General features: G+C 42.6%; 1 protein-coding gene across 1 annotated transcript in view; it reads left to right on the forward strand.

Annotated features, from left to right (window-relative positions):
* Positions 1–22,260, forward strand: part of LOC134585306 (E3 ubiquitin-protein ligase RNF213-like) — a 105,736-nt gene that overhangs the window by 54,124 nt on the left and 29,352 nt on the right. Inside the window, exons 14-17 of the mRNA XM_063440727.1 lie at positions 12,778–12,855; positions 17,012–17,218; positions 17,993–18,082; positions 18,598–18,776. Coding sequence (XP_063296797.1) covers positions 12,778–12,855; positions 17,012–17,218; positions 17,993–18,082; positions 18,598–18,776 — 554 coding nt within the window. The remainder of the gene's footprint in view (positions 1–12,777; positions 12,856–17,011; positions 17,219–17,992; positions 18,083–18,597; positions 18,777–22,260) is intronic.

Here is a 22,260-nt window from a genome sequence, read left to right on the forward strand (position 1 = left end):
ACAAAGGAGAAATAAGTGCAATTTCAGTTCCTGCATTCCTGCACATGCTCAGTACATTGATGACAGTATCCTAGCTACGTGTAGCTAACTAACTGACACAACATACACATATGCCACGTGGAAATCTCGGCCTACTAAATTTATATTTCACTGAAATTCCACCACAGAACCACACCGAACTTACAATCTCTACCGTCACCCAGGAACCACACAGCACTACAGTCTATTCCACTCACTCAGGAACCACACAGCACTACAGTCTATTCCAGTCACTCAGGAATCACAGAGCATTTACAGTCTGTTCCAGTCACTATAGTCTGTTCCAGTCACTCAGGAACCACACAGCACTGCAGTCTATTCCAGTCAGTCAGGAATCACACAACACTACAGTCTATTCCAGTCACTCGGGAGCCACACAGAACTTACAGTCTATTCCAGTCACTCAGGAACCACACAGTTACATTCTATTCCAGTCACTCATGAACCACACAGCACTACAGTCTATTCCAGTCACTCAGGAGCCACACAGAACTTACAGTCTATTCCAGTCACTCAGGAACCACACATTTACATTCTATTCCAGTCACTCAGGACCACACAGCACTGCAGTCTATTCCAGTCACTCGGGAATCACACAGCACTACAGTCTATTCCAGTCACTCAGGAGCCACACAGTTACAGTCTATTCCAGTCACTCAGGAACCACACAGCACTGCAGTCTATTCCAGTCACTCGGGAATCACACAGCACTACAGTCTATTCCAGTCACTCAGGACCCACACAGCACTTACAGTCTCTACAAGTCACTCAGGGATCACACCGTGCTACAGCCTATTCCAGTCACTCAAGAACCACGCAGCACTACAGTCTATTCTAGTCACTCAGGAGCCAAACAGTTACAGTCTATTCCAGTCACTCAGGAACCACACAGCACTGCAGTCTATTCCAGTCACTCAGGAATCACACAGCACTACAGTCTATTCCAGTCACTCAGGAGCCACACATGACTTAGTCTATTCCAGTCACTCAGGACCCACACAGCACTTACAGTCTCTACAAGTCACTCAGGGACCACACCGTGCAACAGCCTATTCCAGTCACTAAAGAACCACACAGCACTGCAGTCTATTCCAGTCCCTCAGGAATCACACAGCACTACAGTCTATTCCAGTCACTCAGGAGCCACACAGAACTTACAGTCTATTCCAGTCACTCAGGAACCACACAGTTACTTTCTATTCCAGTCACTCAGGAACCACACAGCACTGCAGTCTATTCCAGTCACTCAGGAATCAAACAGCACTACAGTCTATTCCAGTCACTCAGGAACCACACAGAACTTATGATACCGGAGAAACTGACGGAAGCGAAGCACAGAGAGATGGACACAGGGTTCTTCAGGAAGGAAGAGATTCTTTATTGGATCACCGATCGGGACTCAGAGGGACTAGCGTCACCAAAATACAGCAAAGTCTGAGCCCCGGACAATAGTGCAGGCTCCTTATATAGGCATATAACTCCTCCCATATTAAGCTCCACCCGCACATTCTCTTAACCAATCAACCCAAATAAGAATTAACTTCCTGTTTGACCGCATGGCTTGTCCAGCACAATGGAGGAGGGGGAATACTATATCCTGTATTCTTGCACATGCTCCGTACACTACTGATCGTATCTTGCCTCGTGCAACCAACTGATCGATACGTCAGCATATGCACGTACACATGCCACGTGGTAATCTCGGCCTACTAAATTTATTTTTACCGAGATTCCACCACATTCCCCCCTTTGATGCCTCTTGATATTTTACAATTACTTGAGGCATCACTTAACCTTGGTTTGCTTACACCGCAAGTTACCTTGAACCAGACCAGACTTATCTTATGATGTGAATCTTTTAACACTCATCTTCCTGCATTGATTCTCCTTGATCTAAAGCCTTATACTTATAAATCGCCATTATCTGTGCAGCAGCCTTCCTCTCTGCTATACTTCCTATCAGGCTTTGCACAGACCTAACTACTAAGGGTATAAGACACGGTAGGAGTAGACACAACAGTAAAATCAGTAGGACTCCACCTACCACTGCCTTAAGCCCTCCAAACCATTCATACCAGCTACCAAACCAACTACTTGGATTGTACCCTTTCCATACCTGAGTAGGCACATGCGCTAGTTTAACCATATGGCTAGTAAGCTCAGCTATTGCTTGCCCTTCGTCGTCTATTTGAAGACAGCAATTGCTTAGGTTAAACTTCCCACATACACCTCCCTCTACTGCCAAAAGGTAATCCAAGGCTAATCTATTTTGGTAGACTGCTGTCCTCATCCTGGTGTTATGCTTCGCTAGAAGATTGAGCGCTTGTGATGTCTCATTTGTGATAATCTCAACCACCGCCTGTAATCTTATAATACGGTTGAGCATATAAATAGGGGTTCTATAACCAAAGGTACCATCCTCAGCCCACGTGGCTGGCCCATAATAGTCTATGATACGCTGGGGAGGCCATTCATTATCTTCCCAGGTGCCTATCTCTATGGGTCCCCTTTTCTTCCTATGATTCACATCATACACTTTAACACCTAAAGTCTCACCTGTTTCAATCGGTAACAAGAAGAAGGATGGTTTGAGCATACCCAACACACATGCCCCTTCCCAGTCCTGTGGCAGCTCCGAATAGGCTTTCTTACCACAGATCCAGTACAAATTTGCTGGGGCTCTCCAGGTAGATGTGATGGATAAATCAAACCACACATCCTTTAAATTGGCGTATCTAGCAAACGGGTTTGATGGTTCTGAGACATTTGAAGCCGACCACCAAGTTGTATTCTTTGTATCATCATCATAAGCTTTTTGCCCTAGACAAGTTAATTCTCCTACAGAAGTGTTATACATTATTCCTTTCCTTGCTATGCAAACATAACCTATGATGGAGGTCTTTAATCTCCACTCAGATTTACCTCTAACACTCATATGATAATCGGCTTGTGTAGATATTAATTGGTCAACTGCCTCAGAACCGGACATTACCTCCTTTGCTTCCCAAGGCCATTGGTCTCCCATGTTAGTACCTCCACACACATAGCAGTTGGTAACATTAAGACTACCGGCAATACTTTCAGCTAGATCGATAAACAGGTTTTTAGCATTATGGGGGATCTTATTATCTATACTCATCTCTTCGTAAAAGGAATGGTATACTTGATGAGTCTGGGAGGATACCGTATCAGTCTCTATTCCTATAAACAATAATGTCCCAGGATCTAAACCCGTCCCGTATATCTGAAACCCAAATAAATTTCCATACTTATCTAAGAACTTGTCGGGGTTATTAATGAGTATATGGACTGGGTTGCATTCCATAGACTTACAATAAGGGCTAGTCGGCAACTTAGTCACTATCATGTCTTTGTCTACTGTCTGTCCCCAAGTCGCCCACCCCACACAAGACCAATATGGACAAAAGTTATAGTCTTTATTTGGGCATCTAGGACTCACATATTTATTTTTGCTACTGGGACAAATGTATTTATCGTTAGACCCATACGTCCTCTCCCATCTAAGATCCCCACATACATTCCACGGCTTTCTACCATTCGATATCGCTTTACACGCATCAAATAGCAGAACACCCGAAGAATGTACGGATTCTAACACCGTCTTATTAATTAGGGTCCCCTGAGGATCTCCATTCCTGAGAGTCAACCAAATTGTACGAGGTTGATACTCTGGACTGAAGCACTTAGGTTCTCCTACTCCTAAATGGCACACACTATAGTCTATATTTAAGTATCTACATCTCGATACATCTCCTTTACACTCGTATTGTGAATGCCAAATTAGGGTTTGGGAAATATGGTTACCTGTTCTCGTAGTCTTAATGCATACCTCACAGCTAGGAGTGTCGGTACCTCTACCTTCCTGAATATAAAAACACATATAAATAAACACAATCAAAAGCACATCTTTCGCCGTCATCCTCAGTCTTCGTCCGTGCGATGGAACCTCAGCTTCCAGGATGTGAGGGCTGCAGGGAATGGAGTTCTGCTCGTCTTCACAGGTGTCCCTTCGAGACTTTCCTGGCTTATACACTATGTGATGGTAAGCGGACAGGCTTTATTATGGCCTTCTCACTCACACCTGTAACAATAAAATTTGTAATCCACAATAATTCCTCGTTACTCCGACTGAGTAGTGCGTTTCAACCGGATCTTGCAGGGATTCTCTGGATCTGCTGTAACTTGCCAAGAATCAACTGCTGCTGGCTTAACCCTGGAGTGATGTATCCACGGAGTCACTTCTGCTACTTTTATCGCTGTAGGGGTAGACAAAAGAACAACATAAGGACCTCTCCACTTGGGCCCTAACGGTACATTATTCCACTCTTTAATCCACACTTGGTCTCCTGGATGATAACTATGAACAGGGGGATAAATATTCACAGGTAATCTATCTTGTACCCATTTCTGTACCTCCTCCATAGTCTTACCCAACTCTACAACCTGCTGCCGGGTAATTCCTTCTCCCAACTGACTCAAATCCCCCCTTAAGTTACCAAGTACGGGAGGTGGTCGCCCATACATAATTTCAAAAGGAGAGAGGCCCATCCTTCTGGTAGGGGTACTGCGGATTCGCAATAGAGCTATAGGTAAGAGAACGTTCCACTTAAGTTGGGTTTCCTGACACATTTTAGCCAACTGGTTCTTTATAGTTCTATTCATTCTCTCTACCTTACCAGAACTCTGGGGTCTATATGCAGTATGAAGCCTCCACTTTATACCAAGCATATGAGTCAGTTGTTGTAGGCACTGGTGAACAAAAGCTGGACCATTGTCCGATCCTATAGAACAGGGTAGTCCATATCGGGGTATTATTTCTCGTAGCAGGAATCTCACAACTTCTCCTGCTTTCTCTGTACGAGTAGGACATGCTTCTACCCAGCCTGAATAGGTGCACACAATTACCAGCAGGTAACGATGTCCACCCGATTTAGGCATCACTGTAAAGTCTATTTGTAGATCGGACATGGGGAGTCCCCCCATAAACTGGACTCCTGGTGGTTTTACTGGTCCTTGTCTTGCATTATTCTTAGCACACGTTACACATCTGCGTACAATGGCCTGAGTCAAGTTGGACAATCTTGGTATGTAGAAATGTTTCCTGAGAGATTCTTCAGTACTGTCTCTCCCAGAATGTGTCCCGTTATGATAATTTTGGACAATTTCTACTGCTAGTGATGCTGGTATGACTATTCTTCCATCTTCTAGCTGATACCACTTGTTCTCCAAATACTTTCCCGGTTCAGTCTTTAACCACTCCTCTTCTTGAGCTGTATAAACTGGAGTCCATTGGGACAATGGAGTTGGTATAAGAGCAGCTATATGCCCCACATACTCCTGTCTTCCTGATTCAGCAGCACGCTTAGCTGCACTATCTGCCATCCGATTTCCCTTGGTTACATCACCATCTCCTCTCAGATGCGCTCGACAATGTATAATACCGACTTCTTTCGGCTCCCACACTGCTTCCAATAGTTGTAGGATTTCAGCTGCGTACTTGATTTCTTTGCCTTCTGAATTCAGTAGTCCTCTTTCTTTATACAAAGCTCCGTGGGCATGAGTGGTTAAAAACGCATACTTAGAGTCCGTATAGATATTTACTCTTAAACCTTCAGCCAATTGTAACGCTCGTGTTAGTGCTATTAATTCTGCCTTTTGTGCTGATGTTCCTTTTGCCAGTGGCCGAGCTTCTATCACCTTGTCTATTGTTGTCACTGCATATCCTGCATAGCGGATCCCTTCTTTCACATAACTACTGCCGTCGGTATAATATTGAACATCGGGGTTCTGGATGGGAAAATCACGAAGATCTGGTCTACTTGAAAATACTTCATCCATTACTTCCAAACAATCATGTTGACTTTCAGTAGGTTGTGGCAAAAGGGTAGCTGGATTTAAGGTGTTTACAGTCTCTAAATGCACTCTTGGGTTTTCACACAACATTGCTTGATACTTGGTCATACGGCTGTTACTAAACCAATGATTTCCTTTGTAATCCAACAACGTCTGTATTGCATGTGGGACTCGTACATAAAGTTCTTGACCCAGAGTGAGTTTATCGGCTTCAGCTACTAGCAGGGCGGCTGCAGCTACGGCTCTTAGACAAGGTGGAAGTCCGCTGGCCACTGCATCCAGTTGCTTAGACATGTAGGCAACAGGTCTTTGCCATGATCCCAAGTACTGTGTCAATACTCCCACAGCCATTCTTCTCTGCTCGTGTACATATAAGTAGAATGGTCGTGTGTGATCAGGTAGACCTAATGCTGGGGCACTCATCAAAGCCTTCTTCACATCTTCAAATGGCGTTTGCTGTTCTTGGGTCCATAAGAAGGGGTCGTGCTCTGTACCTTTGATGGCTGCGTACAGAGGTTTTGCTAGTATCGCATAGCTGGGAATCCATATCCTACAGAAGCCTGCTGCCCCCAAGAATTCTCGCACTTGTCTTCTATTCTTGGGTATTGGTATTTGGCAGACAGCTTCTTTTCTCTCTGGCCCCATAATCCTTTGACCTTCAGAGATATGGAATCCCAGATACTTGACAGTTGGCAAACACAACTGAGCCTTCTTTCTAGACACCTTGTATCCTGCCTTCCAGAGAATGTGTAGTAGATCGTGCGTTGCTTGCTGACAGATTTCTTTTGTAACTGCTGCTATCAAGAAGTCATCTACATATTGTAACAAGACACACTGTCCTGGGATGGACTCGAAATCCAATAGATCTTGACTTAGGGCTGAACCAAATAGGGTAGGTGAATTTTTAAACCCTTGGGGTAGTCTTGTCCAAGTCATTTGGCGTTTTGAGCCCGTTACAGCATTCTCCCATTGGAAAGCGAAAATACATTGACTTTCTGCGGCAATTCGGAGGCAAAAGAAGGCATCTTTGAGATCTAAGACTGTGAAGTAAGTAGCCCCGCCCGGAATTAAAGCAAGCAGGTTATATGGATTGGGTACAACTGGATGTATACTAACAACCGCATCATTGACTGCTCTTAAGTCCTGCACAGGTCGATACTCATCTGTACCGGGCTTTTGAACAGGCAGCAATGGGGTGTTCCAGGGGGAAGTACAGAATTTTAGGATACCATACCGTATGAACTTATCCAGATAGGATTGGATGTTCTTCTTAGCCTTCTGTGGGATGTGGTATTGTCTTAGGCTCACTGGATAAACCCCAAGTTTCAGTTCAATTTTTATAGGTGGAATATTGCGGGCCAGTCCTGGTGGGTTGTTCTCTGCCCAAACTCCTGGTATGTTAAACAATGTCTCATCACTCCTAGGGTTTTGGCTAGTCAACGCTGTATAAAGTCGCCACTCTTCTTCTTTTGGTACGGATAAAGTCATAATACCTGAGGGTCCATTAAACTTTAAGGATGTTGTTCCATTTGGTAGGAACGTAATCTGCGCTTGTAATTTTGATAGCATATCACGTCCCAGCAATTGGACTGGACATTCAGGCATATAAAGGAATTGGTGTTTTACTACGTGGCCTCCCAATGTACAGAGTCGACTTTTAAGAACCGGTTTTTCAGCACTTCTTCCAGTTGCTCCTATCACAGTAATAGTCCTTCCAGATGGAGGAGCAACTAGATTAGTCACCACTGAATGTTCAGCACCAGTGTCGATCATGAACGCACTCCTTTTCCCCCCTATTGATACATCGACCATAGGCTCCGCTCGACCAAGGGGGATGGAGCCCGGTCGGTATCAATAGTCCTCCATGACCGTGTCAGCCAATCCTACGAAGTCCCTACCTTCTCTATCGCGGGACCTTTGCGCTGCTGGAATATACCTGTCTTCCCTAACACTTCCTCTGTTCCCATTACTCCCTCTATACCCATTACTCCCTCCGGGGCCTCCTCTACCTCTCGCTCTGCCTCTAAAGTTTCCGTAACCTGACCTAGGTCTGTCTCTCTCAGACTGTTCTCTTCGCGGACACTCATTTCTCCAATGCCCTTCTTCCCTACAGTAAGCGCACTGATTCCTACTTAGAGGTTCCTCATTCCACTTACTATCGCCTCTATCTGGGCCCCGTCTATCTACGCCTGCGATCGCTACCGCTAGCATATCAGCCTTTTTACGCATCTTGCGCTCTTCCTCTTTCTTATTTTCTGTATCCCTGTTCATATAAACCTTATTAGCTACCTCCATTAGTTGGGTGATGGACATACCTGCAAACCCTTCTAACTTTTGTAACTTGCGCTTAATATCTCCGTATGCTTGGCTGACAAAGGCGGAGTTAACCATTCGGGAATTGTCTGCGTCTTCCGGATTAAAGGGGGTATACAAGCGGTATGCCTCCAATAATCGGTCATAAAAGACACTGGGCGCTTCATCGCTTTTCTGGATCACCTCAACTGTCTTCGACATGTTAATGGCTTTCTTTCCTCCTGCTTTCATGCCAGCAATTATAGCGTCTCTATAGGCTCTGAGTTGAACCATATCAGCACCATTTACGTTCCAATCGGGATCAGTGTTGGGATAATGTGTTGCGGCCCATGCTGCTGGATTAGCTTGGTTCAAAGCACGGGCTCTATCCTCTAGTGCTTTAATGGCTGCTTGATTTATTCTTGTCCTTTCCTCATTGTTAAATAAAGTCATTAGTAACTGCTGGCAATCAGCCCATGTCGGATTATGCGTCTGTACTATTGAGGTGAACAGATCAGTCATGGCTTGTGGTTTCTCAGTATACGAGGAATTATGGGTCTTCCAGTTTAAAAGGTCGGTAGTGGTAAATGGGACATATACGAAGACTGGGTCAGCGTGTGCCATTTGACCTGTGGCATCGATATAAGCTGACCCGGGATTTAGGCGAAGAGGCATCTGATAGTGCTTTAATTGTTGGGCACCAGTCAACTGTCGGGTTTGGATAGGGCTACGTAGAGAGGCGTCAGTCATGGGTTCCAGTCGGGGAGAAATAGGGTGTGGGGATGTGGGAGTTTGGTTTTGGGAAAAGGTGGTAAATAGAACACTTCGGGCCGAGCTAGATGAAGCTTGACCGGAAGTCTGAAGTGGCGCCAAATCAGGATATTCGTTTTTAATGGGGGTGGGTTCTGGTTCCGGAAGGGGAGATTTAGTACGAGGGGGGGTGGATCCTGTACTGGAGGAGGAAGCGGAAGTGGATGAGGGTAATGAGGGGAGGGGTGCAGGACTTCCTGCGTTTGCGTCACTTCTTCTTAACGGAAAGTAAGGGGGCGGCAAAGGGATCTCGGACTCAGGGGGCGTGTCCAAAATGGGCCTAACACCAGTCCTAGTGGACGAACAAGTCCTAGCTACCATGAGGCGACACTGCTCCTCGTGGCATGTCTGGAGCCATTTTGGCGAGTCATTTACGGCCTGTCTCCAACAGTCAATATAAGGAAACTGGCCGTAAAGTTCAGGCCTACCTGATACAGCCACGTGTAAGCGCTGTACCAGAGTTGGATCCAAACTGCCACGTGGCGGCCATGCCGCAACCAAAGTAGGCCACTCCCTAGTACACAAAGTAACTAAACGCACAGGAGACATCTTAACCCCATAATCACAAGTTTTGAATCCCTTTTTAAAATTCTTCACCATACAACCTAAGGGATCCGGAATCGTTGACTGCGACGCACCCATACTTAACAATGGAACGTCGTCGACAACGAATACTATACACGCGTACTATTCAACAGTCACACCCGTTTCCTCTGGCAACAGCACCACGTGGTACGGTTACCAAGTGAAACGTACACAATAACAATAAACACTCAGGGAATTCCCGTACACACACAGCTGTTACACCAGTCACTATATAATCAATATTATGCCCTTTGGCGTAACTATACAGTCACCCACGCTATAATTCTCTATATACGAATTACCCGTCTATAACACACCCCAGTAACATCGTCTTTTACAAATAGCGGTTACAGTACGGTTAGCATAGGTCAAAGCACAAGTTAAGGTCACAATACAATTATTAGTGGTTATGGTGTTAAACATGCAATGGACGACAATGATTAGTACTTATTATACAATGTCAGTAAATATACAGGGTTATGGTACCGTGCACTATAATACAGCAACACACTATTAACACTCTCGCTAGACGGCTGAGCTCGCGCTATCTAACAAGATATACACGCTACTAAACAATCGCTAACACATTTACAATTCCCAACTAAACTATTGGCCAGTACCTTGAATGGACTACCTAAAAACAATCTACATACGTTTTGGTTAGCCACACTGCCCAATCACCACATATATAGCGAGCTAGAGAACCGAATTTACACAGACGCCTCTTAGTCGCACTATACAACGAGCTAGAGGACCGAATTTACACAGACGCCTCTTAGTCGTACTATCAAAAGTCTAGTGGGTTCCAAATTTACACGCCTTCCCACTTAGCCCAGATAGGATGAGAACTAGCGAACCGGATTTACACAGACGCCGCTTAGTCTCCCGGTCCCTCCGACCTAGCGAACAAAATATACACCCTAGAACGCTAGTCTAGACAAGACACCGGTGTCCGGCTAGGGCTTATTTTACACCAGAGCGCCCCGCCTGACTAACCAAATCAAACGGTCTGACTAAAGAGCGTTCGATCGAGCGGTGCGCCTTCGCTCCTTCCCTCCGACAGAGGGGGCAGATACACAGATTCAAAACCCCTTTGGGCCTACCGCACAATCGGTATACCCCTAGTGGGTCCTGCCGTCTAAAACAGCAGTTGTCTTACCTCCTCGTTCCTGAACCTGAGTTCACACTCATCGACGGGGACACCCCAGCACTTCTCACGTAGAGGCCGATGATCTCCTGGACAACGGCCCAGTGGCGCCGAGACGAAGGGAGGTCCACGCAGAAGTTCAGGGGTGCAGCCGTAGAGAACGTGGGCAAAGATAGACCGTCTCACGCCTCTGCCTCTCAGCTACCGTTGAACGATGAGCTTCCCGGCCAATGCACCAAATGATACCGGAGAAACTGACGGAAGCGAAGCACAGAGAGATGGACACAGGTTTCTTCAGGAAGGAAGAGATTCTTTATTGGATCACCGATCGGGACTCAGAGGGACTAGCGTCACCAAAATACAGCAAAGTCTGAGCCCCGGACAATAGTGCAGGCTCCTTATATAGGCATATAACTCCTCCCATATTAAGCTCCACCCGCACATTCTCTTAACCAATCAACCCAAATAAGAATTAACTTCCTGTTTGACCGCATGGCTTGTCCAGCACAATGGAGGAGGGGGAATACTATATCCTGTATTCTTGCACATGCTCCGTACACTACTGATCGTATCTTGCCTCGTGCAACCAACTGATCGATACGTCAGCATATGCACGTACACATGCCACGTGGTAATCTCGGCCTACTAAATTTATTTTTACCGAGATTCCACCACACTTACAGTCTATTCCAGTCACTCAGGAACCACACAGTTACATTCTATTCCAGTCACTCAGGACCCACACAGCACTTACAGTCTCTACAAGTCGCTCAGGAATCACACTGTGCTACAGCCTATTCCAGTCACTCAAGAACCACACAGCACTACAGTCTATTCCAGTCACTCAGGAACCACACAGTGTGGTGGAATTTCAGTGAATGTAAATTTAGTAGGCCGAGATTTCCATGTGGCATATGTGTGTTGTGTCAGTTAGTTAGCTAGGATACTGTCATCAATGTACTGAGCATGTGCAGGAATGCAGGAACTGAAATTGCACTTATTTCCTTTGTCTTGGATGAGCCATGTGGTCTGACCAGATGTACAAGTCTATATTCTGCTCATTGATTGGTTAAACGTATATGTGGGTGTAGTTATTAATGGGAGGAGTTATAGTGCTATATAAGGAATGTACACCATGTGTTGGTCTCTCAGATATTTTTGGAACAGGAGTTCATCTGAGGCCCGATCGGTATGTTAATAAAGACTTCTTACTTCCTGAAGACCTGCATCCATCTCTCTGTGTTTGGCTTCTGCTAGTTTACTCGGTAACAACAGTACTTACAGTCTCCTCCAGTCTCTGCACACAGCACTGGAATGTCAGGTACTGCTTGGAAGTTAGCAGACCACACACTAAAGACAGCAGACTTACTTCTGGCATGCTTACAGGGAGAGTAATGTGTCTCCTGGTTACACTCTCTTTCTGAGCTCTGTCTCTCCCTCCTGTTTCAGAAGCTGTTTCATTAGATCCCACAACAACAGGAGGGTACAGCTGCAAAACTACAATGGCTGAAGTGTAACTGATACACCAGCCTATACATGCCCTCTACTCCCTATGCCCCTCACCCTTTCTATATCCACCAATCTGTACAGCTTTGCTCAGCACAACTGTCAAGGCCGTCCTCTGCCTATTTGTCTCCATGGGGCTGCATGACACTCAAACACACATACCAAAAAAAGATTTAAAGAGCACGTTAAATATCCCTAAAAATAATGGGAAAACAAAAACCACAAACGTTAATCAGATTGATTCAGAGTTACCATGATATTTGTTTTATTATGTTTAAGGCCGAAGGCCTGTATTTGTGGGAGGAGTTAGCGTTACTATATAAACGGTACTCCCCCCTTCCTACCTTGCCATACGCACGCTGTTCACCCCACCCACCTCTCCCTCTTATAAAATCATTCGGGGGGCCCTCTTTTACAGGCCTACCCCCTACGTCGTTTCCGGCACATCACACCGACTTAATTCCAATCACAAGGTATTTCATGATACGATATTAACCGACCACAAATATTTTATATGTTTTTAGGGATTACCGACTTTCACTCTGGCCCATGATCGAAACTATGAGAACATATTTATGGATTTAAAGAAAAGCCTGAAGCAGGTAAAGTGTCAATTGTTTTTCCAGGTACTGAGCTATATGAGCATCGAAGGGTTAATAAGGGCTGTCCTATGTACAGAGTTAATAAGGACTGTTCTTTGTACAGGGTTAATAAGGACTGTTCTTTGTACAGGGTTAATAAGGGCTGTCCTTTGTAAAGGGTTAATAAAGGCTGTCCTTTGTACAGGGTTAATAAGGGCTGTCCTATGTACAGGGTTAATAAGATCTGTCCTTTGTACAGGGTTAATAAGGACTGTCCTATGTACAGGGTTAATAAGGGCTGTCCTATGTACAGGGTTAATAAGGGCTGTCCTTTGTACAGGGTTAATAAGGACTGTCCTATGTACAGGGTTAATAAGGGCTGTCCTATGTACAGGGTTAATAAGGACTGTCCTATGTAGAGGGTTAATAAGGACTGTCCTATGTACAGGGTTAATAAGGACTGTCCTATGTACAGGGTTAATAAGGCCTGTCCTATGTACAGGGTTAATAAGGACTGTCCTATGTACAGGGTTAATAAGGACTGTCCTTTTTACAGGGTTAATAAGGACTGTCCTATGTACAGGGTTAATAAGGACTGTCCTATGTACAGGGTTAATAAGGCTTGTCCTTTGTACAGGGTTAATAAGGACTGTCCTATGTACAGGGTTAATAAGATCTGTCCTATGTACAGGGTTAATAAGGGCTGTCCTATGTACAGGGTTAATAAGGACTGTCCTATGTACAGGGTTCATAAGGGCTGTCCTTTGTACAGGGTTAATAAGGGCTGTCCTATGTACAGGGTTAATAAGGGCTGTCCTATGTACAGGGTTAATAATGGCTGTCCTATGTACAGGGTTAATATGGGCTGTCCTTTGTACAGGGTTAATAAGGGCTGTCCTATGTACAGGGTTAATAAGGGCTGTCCTATGTACAGGGTTAATAATGGCTGTCCTATGTACAGGGTTAATAAGGGCTGTCCTTTGTACAGGGTTAATAAGGGCTGTCCTATGTACAGGGTTAATAAGGCCTGTCCTATGTACAGGGTTAATAAGGACTGTCCTATGTACAGGGTTAATAAGGGATGTCCTATGTACAGGGTTAATAAGGGCTGTCCTATGTACAGGGTTAATAAGGGCTGTCCTATGTACAGGGTTAATAAGGCCTGTCCTATGTACAGGGTTAATAAGGCCTGTCCTATGTACAGGATTAATAAGGACTGTCCTATGTACAGGGTTAATAAGGACTGTCCTATGTACAGGGTTAATAAGATCTGTCCTATGTACAGGGTTAATAAGGACTGTCCTATGTACAGGGTTAATAAGGACTGTCCTATGTACAGGGTTAATAAGGACTGTCCTATGTACAGGGTTAATAAGGCATGTCCTATGTACAGGGTTAATAAGGCATGTCCTATGTACAGGGTTAATAAGGCCTGTCCTATGTACAGGGTTAATAAGGCCTGTCCTATGTACAGGGTTAATAAGGCCTGTCCTATGTACAGGGTTAATAAGGACTGTCCTATGTACAGGGTTAATAAGGACTGTCCTTTTTACAGGGTTAATAAGGACTGTCCTATGTACAGGGTTAATAAGGCCTGTCCTATGTACAGGGTTAATAAGGCATGTCCTATGTACAGGGTTAATAAGGCCTGTCCTATGTACAGGGTTAATAAGGCCTGTCCTATGTACAGGGTTAATAAGGCCTGTCCTATGTACAGGGTTAATAAGGACTATCCTATGTACAGGGTTAATAAGGACTGTCCTTTTTACAGGGTTAATAAGGACTGTCCTATGTACAGGGTATATAAGGGCTGTCCTATGTACAGGGTTAATAAGGGCTGTCCTATGTACAGGGTTAATAATGGCTGTCCTATGTACAGGGTTAATAAGGGCTGTCCTTTGTACAGGGTTAATAAGGGCTGTCCTATGTACAGGGTTAATAAGGGCTGTCCTATGTACAGGGTTAATAATGGCTGTCCTATGTACAGGGTTAATAAGGGCTGTCCTTTGTACAGGGTTAATAAGGGCTGTCCTGTGTACAGGGTTAATAAGGCCTGTCCTATGTACAGGGTTAATAAGGCCTGTCCTATGTACAGGGTTAATAAGGACTGTCCTATGTACAGGGTTAATAAGGGATGTCCTATGTACAGGGTTAATAAGGGCTGTCGTATGTACAGGGTTAATAAGGGCTGTCCTATGTACAGGATTAATAAGGCCTGTCCTATGTACAGGGTTAATAAGGCCTGTCCTATGTACAGGATTAATAAGGACTGTCCTATGTACAGGGTTAATAAGGACTGTCCTATGTACAGGGTTAATAAGATCTGTCCTATGTACAGGGTTAATAAGGACTGTCCTATGTACAGGGTTAATAAGGACTGTCCTATGTACAGGGTTAATAAGGACTGTCCTATGTACAGGGTTAATAAGGCCTGTCCTATGTACAGGGTTAATAAGGCATGTCCTATGTACAGGGTTAATAAGGCCTGTCCTATGTACAGGGTTAATAAGGCCTGTCCTATGTACAGGGTTAATAAGGCCTGTCCTATGTACAGGGTTAATAAGGACTGTCCTATGTACAGGGTTAATAAGGACTGTCCTTTTTACAGGGTTAATAAGGACTGTCCTATGTACAGGGTTAATAAGGACTGTCCTATGTACAGGATTAATAAGGACTGTCCTATGTACAGGGTTAATAAGGCCTGTCCTTTGTACAGGGTTAATAAGGACTGTCCTATGTACAGGGTTAATAAGATCTGTCCTATGTACAGGGTTAATAAGGGCTGTCCTATGTACAGGGTTAATAAGGACTGTCCTATGTACAGGGTTCATAAGGGCTGTCCTTTGTACAGGGTTAATAAGGGCTGTCCTATGTACAGGGTTAATAAGGGCTGTCCTATGTACAGGGTTAATAAGGGCTGTCCTATGTACAGGGTTAATAAGGCCTGTCCTATGTACAGGGTTAATAAGGCCTGTCCTATGTACAGGGTTAATAAGGCCTGTCCTATGTACAGGGTTAATAAGGGCTGTCCTATGTACAGTGTTAATAAGGGATGTCCTATGTACAGGGTTAATAAGGGCTGTCCTATGTACAGGGTTAATAAGGGCTGTCCTATGTACAGGGTTAATAAGGCCTGTCCTATGTACAGGGTTAATAAGGCCTGTCCTATGTACAGGGTTAATAAGGCCTGTCCTATGTACAGGGTTAATAAGGCCTGTCCTATGTACAGGGTTAATAAGGACTGTCCTATGTACAGGGTTAATAAGGACTGTCCTATGTACAGGGTTAATAAGGACTGTCCTATGTACAGGGTTAATAAGATCTGTCCTATGTACAGGGTTAATAAGGACTGTCCTATGTACAGGGTTAATAAGATCTGTCCTATGTACAGGGTTAATAAGATCTGTCCTATGTACAGGGTTAATAAGGACTGTCCTATGTACAGGGTTAATAAGGCATGTCCTATGTACAGGGTTAATAAGGCCTGTCCTATGTACAGGGTTAATAAGGCCTGTCCTATGTACAGGGTTAATAAGGCCTGTCCTATGTACAGGGTTAATAAGGCCTGTCCTATGTACAGGGTTAATAAGGACTGTCCTATGTACAGGGTTAATAAGGACTGTCCTATGTACAAGTGGTTTATACAATAAACATAAAAAGTATACGCACCCTTATGAAATTGCAGGTTTTTGAAATGTAAAGACAGAAAAAACACTGCAAATGTCAGACTTTTTCCTCACAGAGGGAGAAAATTACCGGACAGACGTTGCTCAGAGAAAGTGCATTGGTGATACATTCCATGCCATATTTTATATGCTGCAATAGAAAGTATATCTTCACAAGCCGATTCAAGTGCTTTTTGCACCTTCTTGGGTCTGGTGACTTGGTTATGATAGAATTTCCAATCATACATTGTTGGCACCAAGACTAGCACAAAATGTATACATAGCTATGGTTTTCTGTTTAAATACTATTGCTATTTGGGTATATATATATAACTACAACAAATCCACAAACACTCAGTTAGTAAGGTGCATGTAATGCACAGGTTACAAGAGATCTAGAATTGTGAGCCAGTCACCATAGAAGCCATTTGGCACCACATTACAGATCATTACACTATGATAAATCTCTCCAAAAAGTCAAGCAATGAATTAAAGAGATTTCATTTCTATATATTCCTCAGGAGTCCCTTCCAAATGCAACAATAGACGTTATAAGCAGAAGTCTCAATGTATACAGCGATGTGTGCGAGGCTCTGCACATTGTCGATGTCACTTTGGGATTTCTGTCCACATCGTCAGAAACTGCTGATTGCCTGCTGTCCATGTATGTAGAAAACGTTCTCCATATGGCAGAAGATACAGATGTACATATACTGGAGGTGAGTGCTCTCTAGACGGATTCGCCTTTCTCCCAGACACGTGATCTATGGGTTTTATTTACTAAACACTGAATTAAAAAAGAGAGGTGGATATGTCCATCCTCCAGGAGCATACAATGCTTGTTACTTTCTATTCATTTTATCTGTATTCTGTCTGCATGTAGTACATTACACAGCTCATTATTTATTATAGAACAGCCTCACTTGTGAGGGTATTTACCCATTAAACAATGAGTTTAAAATGAAATTGCAATCGATTTGCAAACTTTAGGCCAAAATAAATTAATTCAAAAACAAGGCATAACATTTTATTAGCTTTTTGTATTATCCATTATCGAGTCAGTTCCTTCTTTGAATGTCACCTGTCATTACTTATTGCCTTTCTTACCTGCCCAAGTCAGCCACAATCCTAATGCCAACCTCTTTCATTAATGTCTATGATAATGATCTACTTGGCGTATTTTGGTCCTGTGTTATTGCTCCACCACCAGTCCTTCTCAGTCCAACCCATTTGACCAAACTACCTCCTACCATTATTCCCTACATCCTCCCAAAGCACTGGCACTCCTTGTTTCAGATCTAAAATCAATCTATATGCATTTACTCTTTGATTACTGTATAATTAAGTTTTTCATTGTTTACAAAGAGTACAGTTTGCCCATCATGTTCCTATTGATTTCTGGCTGGGTCACTAACAGTGCTTTAATGGTCAGAACATAAAGAAATTGCATCCAGAAAACTGAAGCTCTCTTTATAAATATTGTGTTTTTTTAGGCACTCACTCGGTGTCACCTGAAACATGTTAGAGCGGTTTGGCAGCTCCTCACAGCCCTGAAGTCTGAGCATCTTCTGCGTCTTAAAATGGTATGTGTGATGGATTAAATTCAATCATGCTCCTGGAATTAATATTAACCGAAATGATATGAAACATTCTATTTAAATATGGCTAACTTTAATGTTTATATAACATTGATTAAACAGTAATATTTCTTTTTTTTCTGTGCCATTGATGCAACAAAATATGTAAAGGTTGCCCTGTATATGACCAATGTGTGTGGATCAAGGTTTGCATGTTATGTGCTCTGTGATAAGCTAGATCTTATTCTCCTTTATGTGGTACATAGTATATAACCTTAAACCATGTAAACATGTCCGGTTTTAAACAGAGACTGAGGTAATTCATTTGTTCCACTGCAGTTATGTGTAAAAGTATATAATGTAGTCTAATTTCATTGTAAATAGTGTAGGTAAAACAAGATGATAAAAATACAGCCCTGCTAGAACGCAGTGGCTCCCTCTAGAGGTGCACTGTTATTACTAAGCAGAGTGTCATGGTGAGTACTCAGTTGGGACTTATCTCTGATCTTTGTACATTTCAGGACCCATTTACTGATGTAGACCAGGCGTATAAACAGCCACTGAGCCAGCATGATGAACAGAAACTGAATGCCTTTTTAGTAAGATATGGGCCGAACCTTTTTGTGTTAGAACTGCACGAAATGATCATCTTAAAACTCAGAAAGCAACGGAGTACTGAAGACTTTCCACCTTCATGGCCGTAAGTTGGGGAAAATGGGATATATTAACACACGGCCTACCATTGTAAGATCTTCATTTACAGTAAATAGTGTTTTTGTTTTTTGTTTTTTAAATATCACTTTTACTGGAATGTAAGGATTGGAAACGCTAAACTGTGAGTGTTTGTTAATTTTCTTAAAAGCAGTGTGAAACATCTACCGGCCCAAAGCTACACGTTCTTTTCTTTCTTTTTTTTTTTTTTTTTTTATAATTTTTATTGATTTTATAAAAAATTTATCATACACCATGAAGGGAGTACACAATCCTCCCGTATAGCATCCAAAAGAATATCTTGATATCACAATTACTCAATCACCAAAAACAAATAACATAAACAAGACAAACAATATTGGTCATTCCACATCACTAGATAATACCCGATCAGAGATGCCTTCGTCAATACCCGGGAGGCAGATAATTAATCAATGGTATATGGTTCCTCGCCCTAATACCACCCTGCTATCATTACCAGGGAACCACTTATCGGAATAGATTATATCACAAATTTTAAAAGATATTTATCCTTTCTAAGAATCTATTATATAAATCCAATGTTCTCAGCTTAGGAAATAGTTATAAAATACACTGTGTGCAGAATTATTAGGCAAATTAGTATTTTGACCACATCATCCTCTTTATGCATGTTGTCTTACTCCAAGCTGTATAGGCTCGAAAGCCTACTACCAATTAAGCATATTAGGTGATGTGCATCTCTGTAATGAGAAGGGGTGTGGTCTAATGACATCAACACCCTATATCAGGTGTGCATAATTATTAGGCAACTTCCTTTCCTTTGGCAAAATGGGTCAAAAGAAGGACTTGACAGGCTCAGAAAGTCAAAAATAGTGAGATATCTTGCAGAGGGATGCAGCACTCTTAAAATTGCAAAGCTTCTGAAGCGTGATCATCGAACAATCAAGCGTTTCATTCAAAATAGTCAACAGGGTCGCAAGAAGCGTGTGGAGAAACCAAGGCGCAAAATAACTGCCCATGAACTGAGAAAAGTCAAGCGTGCAGCTGCCAAGATGCCACTTGCCACCAGTTTGGCCATATTTCAGAGCTGCAACATCACTGGAGTGCCCAAAAGCACAAGGTGTGCAATACTCAGAGACATGGCCAAGGTAAGAAAGGCTGAAAGACGACCACCACTGAACAAGACACACAAGCTGAAACGTCAAGACTGGGCCAAGAAATATCTCAAGACTGATTTTTCTAAGGTTTTATGGACTGATGAAATGAGAGTGAGTCTTGATGGGCCAGATGGATGGATTGGTAAAGGGCAGAGAGCTCCAGTCCGACTCAGACGCCAGCAAGGTGGAGGTGGAGTACTGGTTTGGGCTGGTATCATCAAAGATGAGCTTGTGGGGCCTTTTCGGGTTGAGGATGGAGTCAAGCTCAACTCCCAGTTTCTGGAAGACACCTTCTTCAAGCAGTGGTACAGGAAGAAGTCTGCATCCTTCAAGAAAAACATGATTTTCATGCAGGACAATGCTCCATCACACGCGTCCAAGTACTCCACAGCGTGGCTGGCAAGAAAGGGTATAAAAGAAGAAAATCTAATGACATGGCCTCCTTGTTCACCTGATCTGAACCCCATTGAGAACCTGTGGTCCATCATCAAATGTGAGATTTACAAGGAGGGAAAACAGTACACCTCTCTGAACAGTGTCTGGGAGGCTGTGGTTGCTGCTGCACGCAATGTTGATGGTGAACAGATCAAAACACTGACAGAATCCATGGATGGCAGGCTTTTGAGTGTCCTTGCAAAGAAAGGTGGCTATATTGGTCACTGATTTGTTTTTGTTATGTTTTTGAATGTAAGAAATGTATATTTGTGAATGTTGAGATGTTATATTGGTTTCACTGGTAAAAATAAATAATTGAAATGGGTATATATTTGTTTTTTGTTAAGTTGCCTAATAATTATGCACAGTAATAGTCACCTGCACACACAGATATCCCCCTAAAATAGCTATAACTAAAAACAAACTAAAAACTACTTCCAAAAATATTCAGCTTTGATATTATTGAGTTTTTTGGGTTCATTGAGAACATGGTTGTTGTTCAATAATAAAATTAATCCTCAAAAATACAACTTGCCTAATAATTCTGCACTCCCTGTATACTCCTTTTCCCTCTCTAATTGATATATCACTTGGTTCTTAAGATGAGCCTTAGTAGGAACCTCAATGCTTCGCCAATGTCTCGCTATAAGGGTCTTAGCTGCCATTAAACAATGAATAAGGGCCATATCGGATATTTGATTAATTTCTGGACCCATTATATGTAATAAAGCCAATTCTGACTTTTGTTCAAATCGTTTAGCCCCTAATAAAGGGATGAGACTGAAAGTCAAATTCCATAAAGATTTAATTCTGGGGCAAGACCATCAGATGTGTAGCATTAATCCATCAATATGGAAACAACGCCAACAATTAGGTTGATTGGTCTGTGAGATTTTTACCAGATGTAATGGAACCAGATACCATCTGTATGCCACTTGAATGAAAGTTTCTAAAATATTGAGACAGTGAATATATTTTTTTGTCTTCTGAAAGGACTTATACCATATAGCTGGTGAAATATTAACCTCTAAATCCGATTCCCATTTTATTAATGGTTTAGGCAATGCCTGAGATCCCAATATATTTAATAATTCTACAGCAATTAATATCACATTTTTAACTTCACACCCTGTGAAGATTTTAGTGATCAGACTCTCTATTCTACCATCAAGAGATAACAAGTTGTCTTTAAGAAAACTCTTCATACGGAGAGAGTTAAAGACTTCTCTAGGTGGTAGATCAAATGTTGTTTTTAGTTCGTCAAAACCTAACATTTGTTAATGTGCAAAGTCTTAGCCATGACAAAGCTTATCTATTTTAACTAAAAATGTGCAAAGTCTTAGCCATGACAAAGTTTGTTATCTATGTTACCTAAAAATGTGCAAAGTCTTAGCTATGCCAAAGATTGCTTCTGAATTGCTCGCACTCGCTATTGGGGCGCTGCAAGCACGTTTGTACTCATTTGCACAAAAAAAAACAACAAAAAAAAAAACAACTTAACATTTGTTGACTATTATACATATCCGATATTAAGTAAGGGAAGTCTTTATACCAATTTTTTTAGTTAATATCCGGTAAGATTTGTTCCAAAGTAGCAATATGAGTTTTCCCTAAAATTTTATTATTAAAGTGTAATTTTTTCTTGATAATTTTCCATTCTTTAAGAATTTGGCAGAGAATAAGTGGAGTATTAGTCGGTAAATTAGTTAATGAGCAGTTATTATTTCCATCACCCCGTAGAAGAGATTCTAAATTTTTAACTCCACTTCTATGTGCCTCAATTTTATACCATATTTGAGTTTGGGCTTCCTTAATTTGTAATCTGCTAGCATGAACTAGCATATTAGCCTGATATACCTGGCATATTAAAGGATATCCCATACCCCCCTGATGTCCTTT

Source organism: Pelobates fuscus, unplaced genomic scaffold (assembly GCF_036172605.1).
Source record: "Pelobates fuscus isolate aPelFus1 unplaced genomic scaffold, aPelFus1.pri H_1, whole genome shotgun sequence".
Classification (NCBI taxonomy): Eukaryota; Metazoa; Chordata; class Amphibia; order Anura; family Pelobatidae; genus Pelobates; species Pelobates fuscus.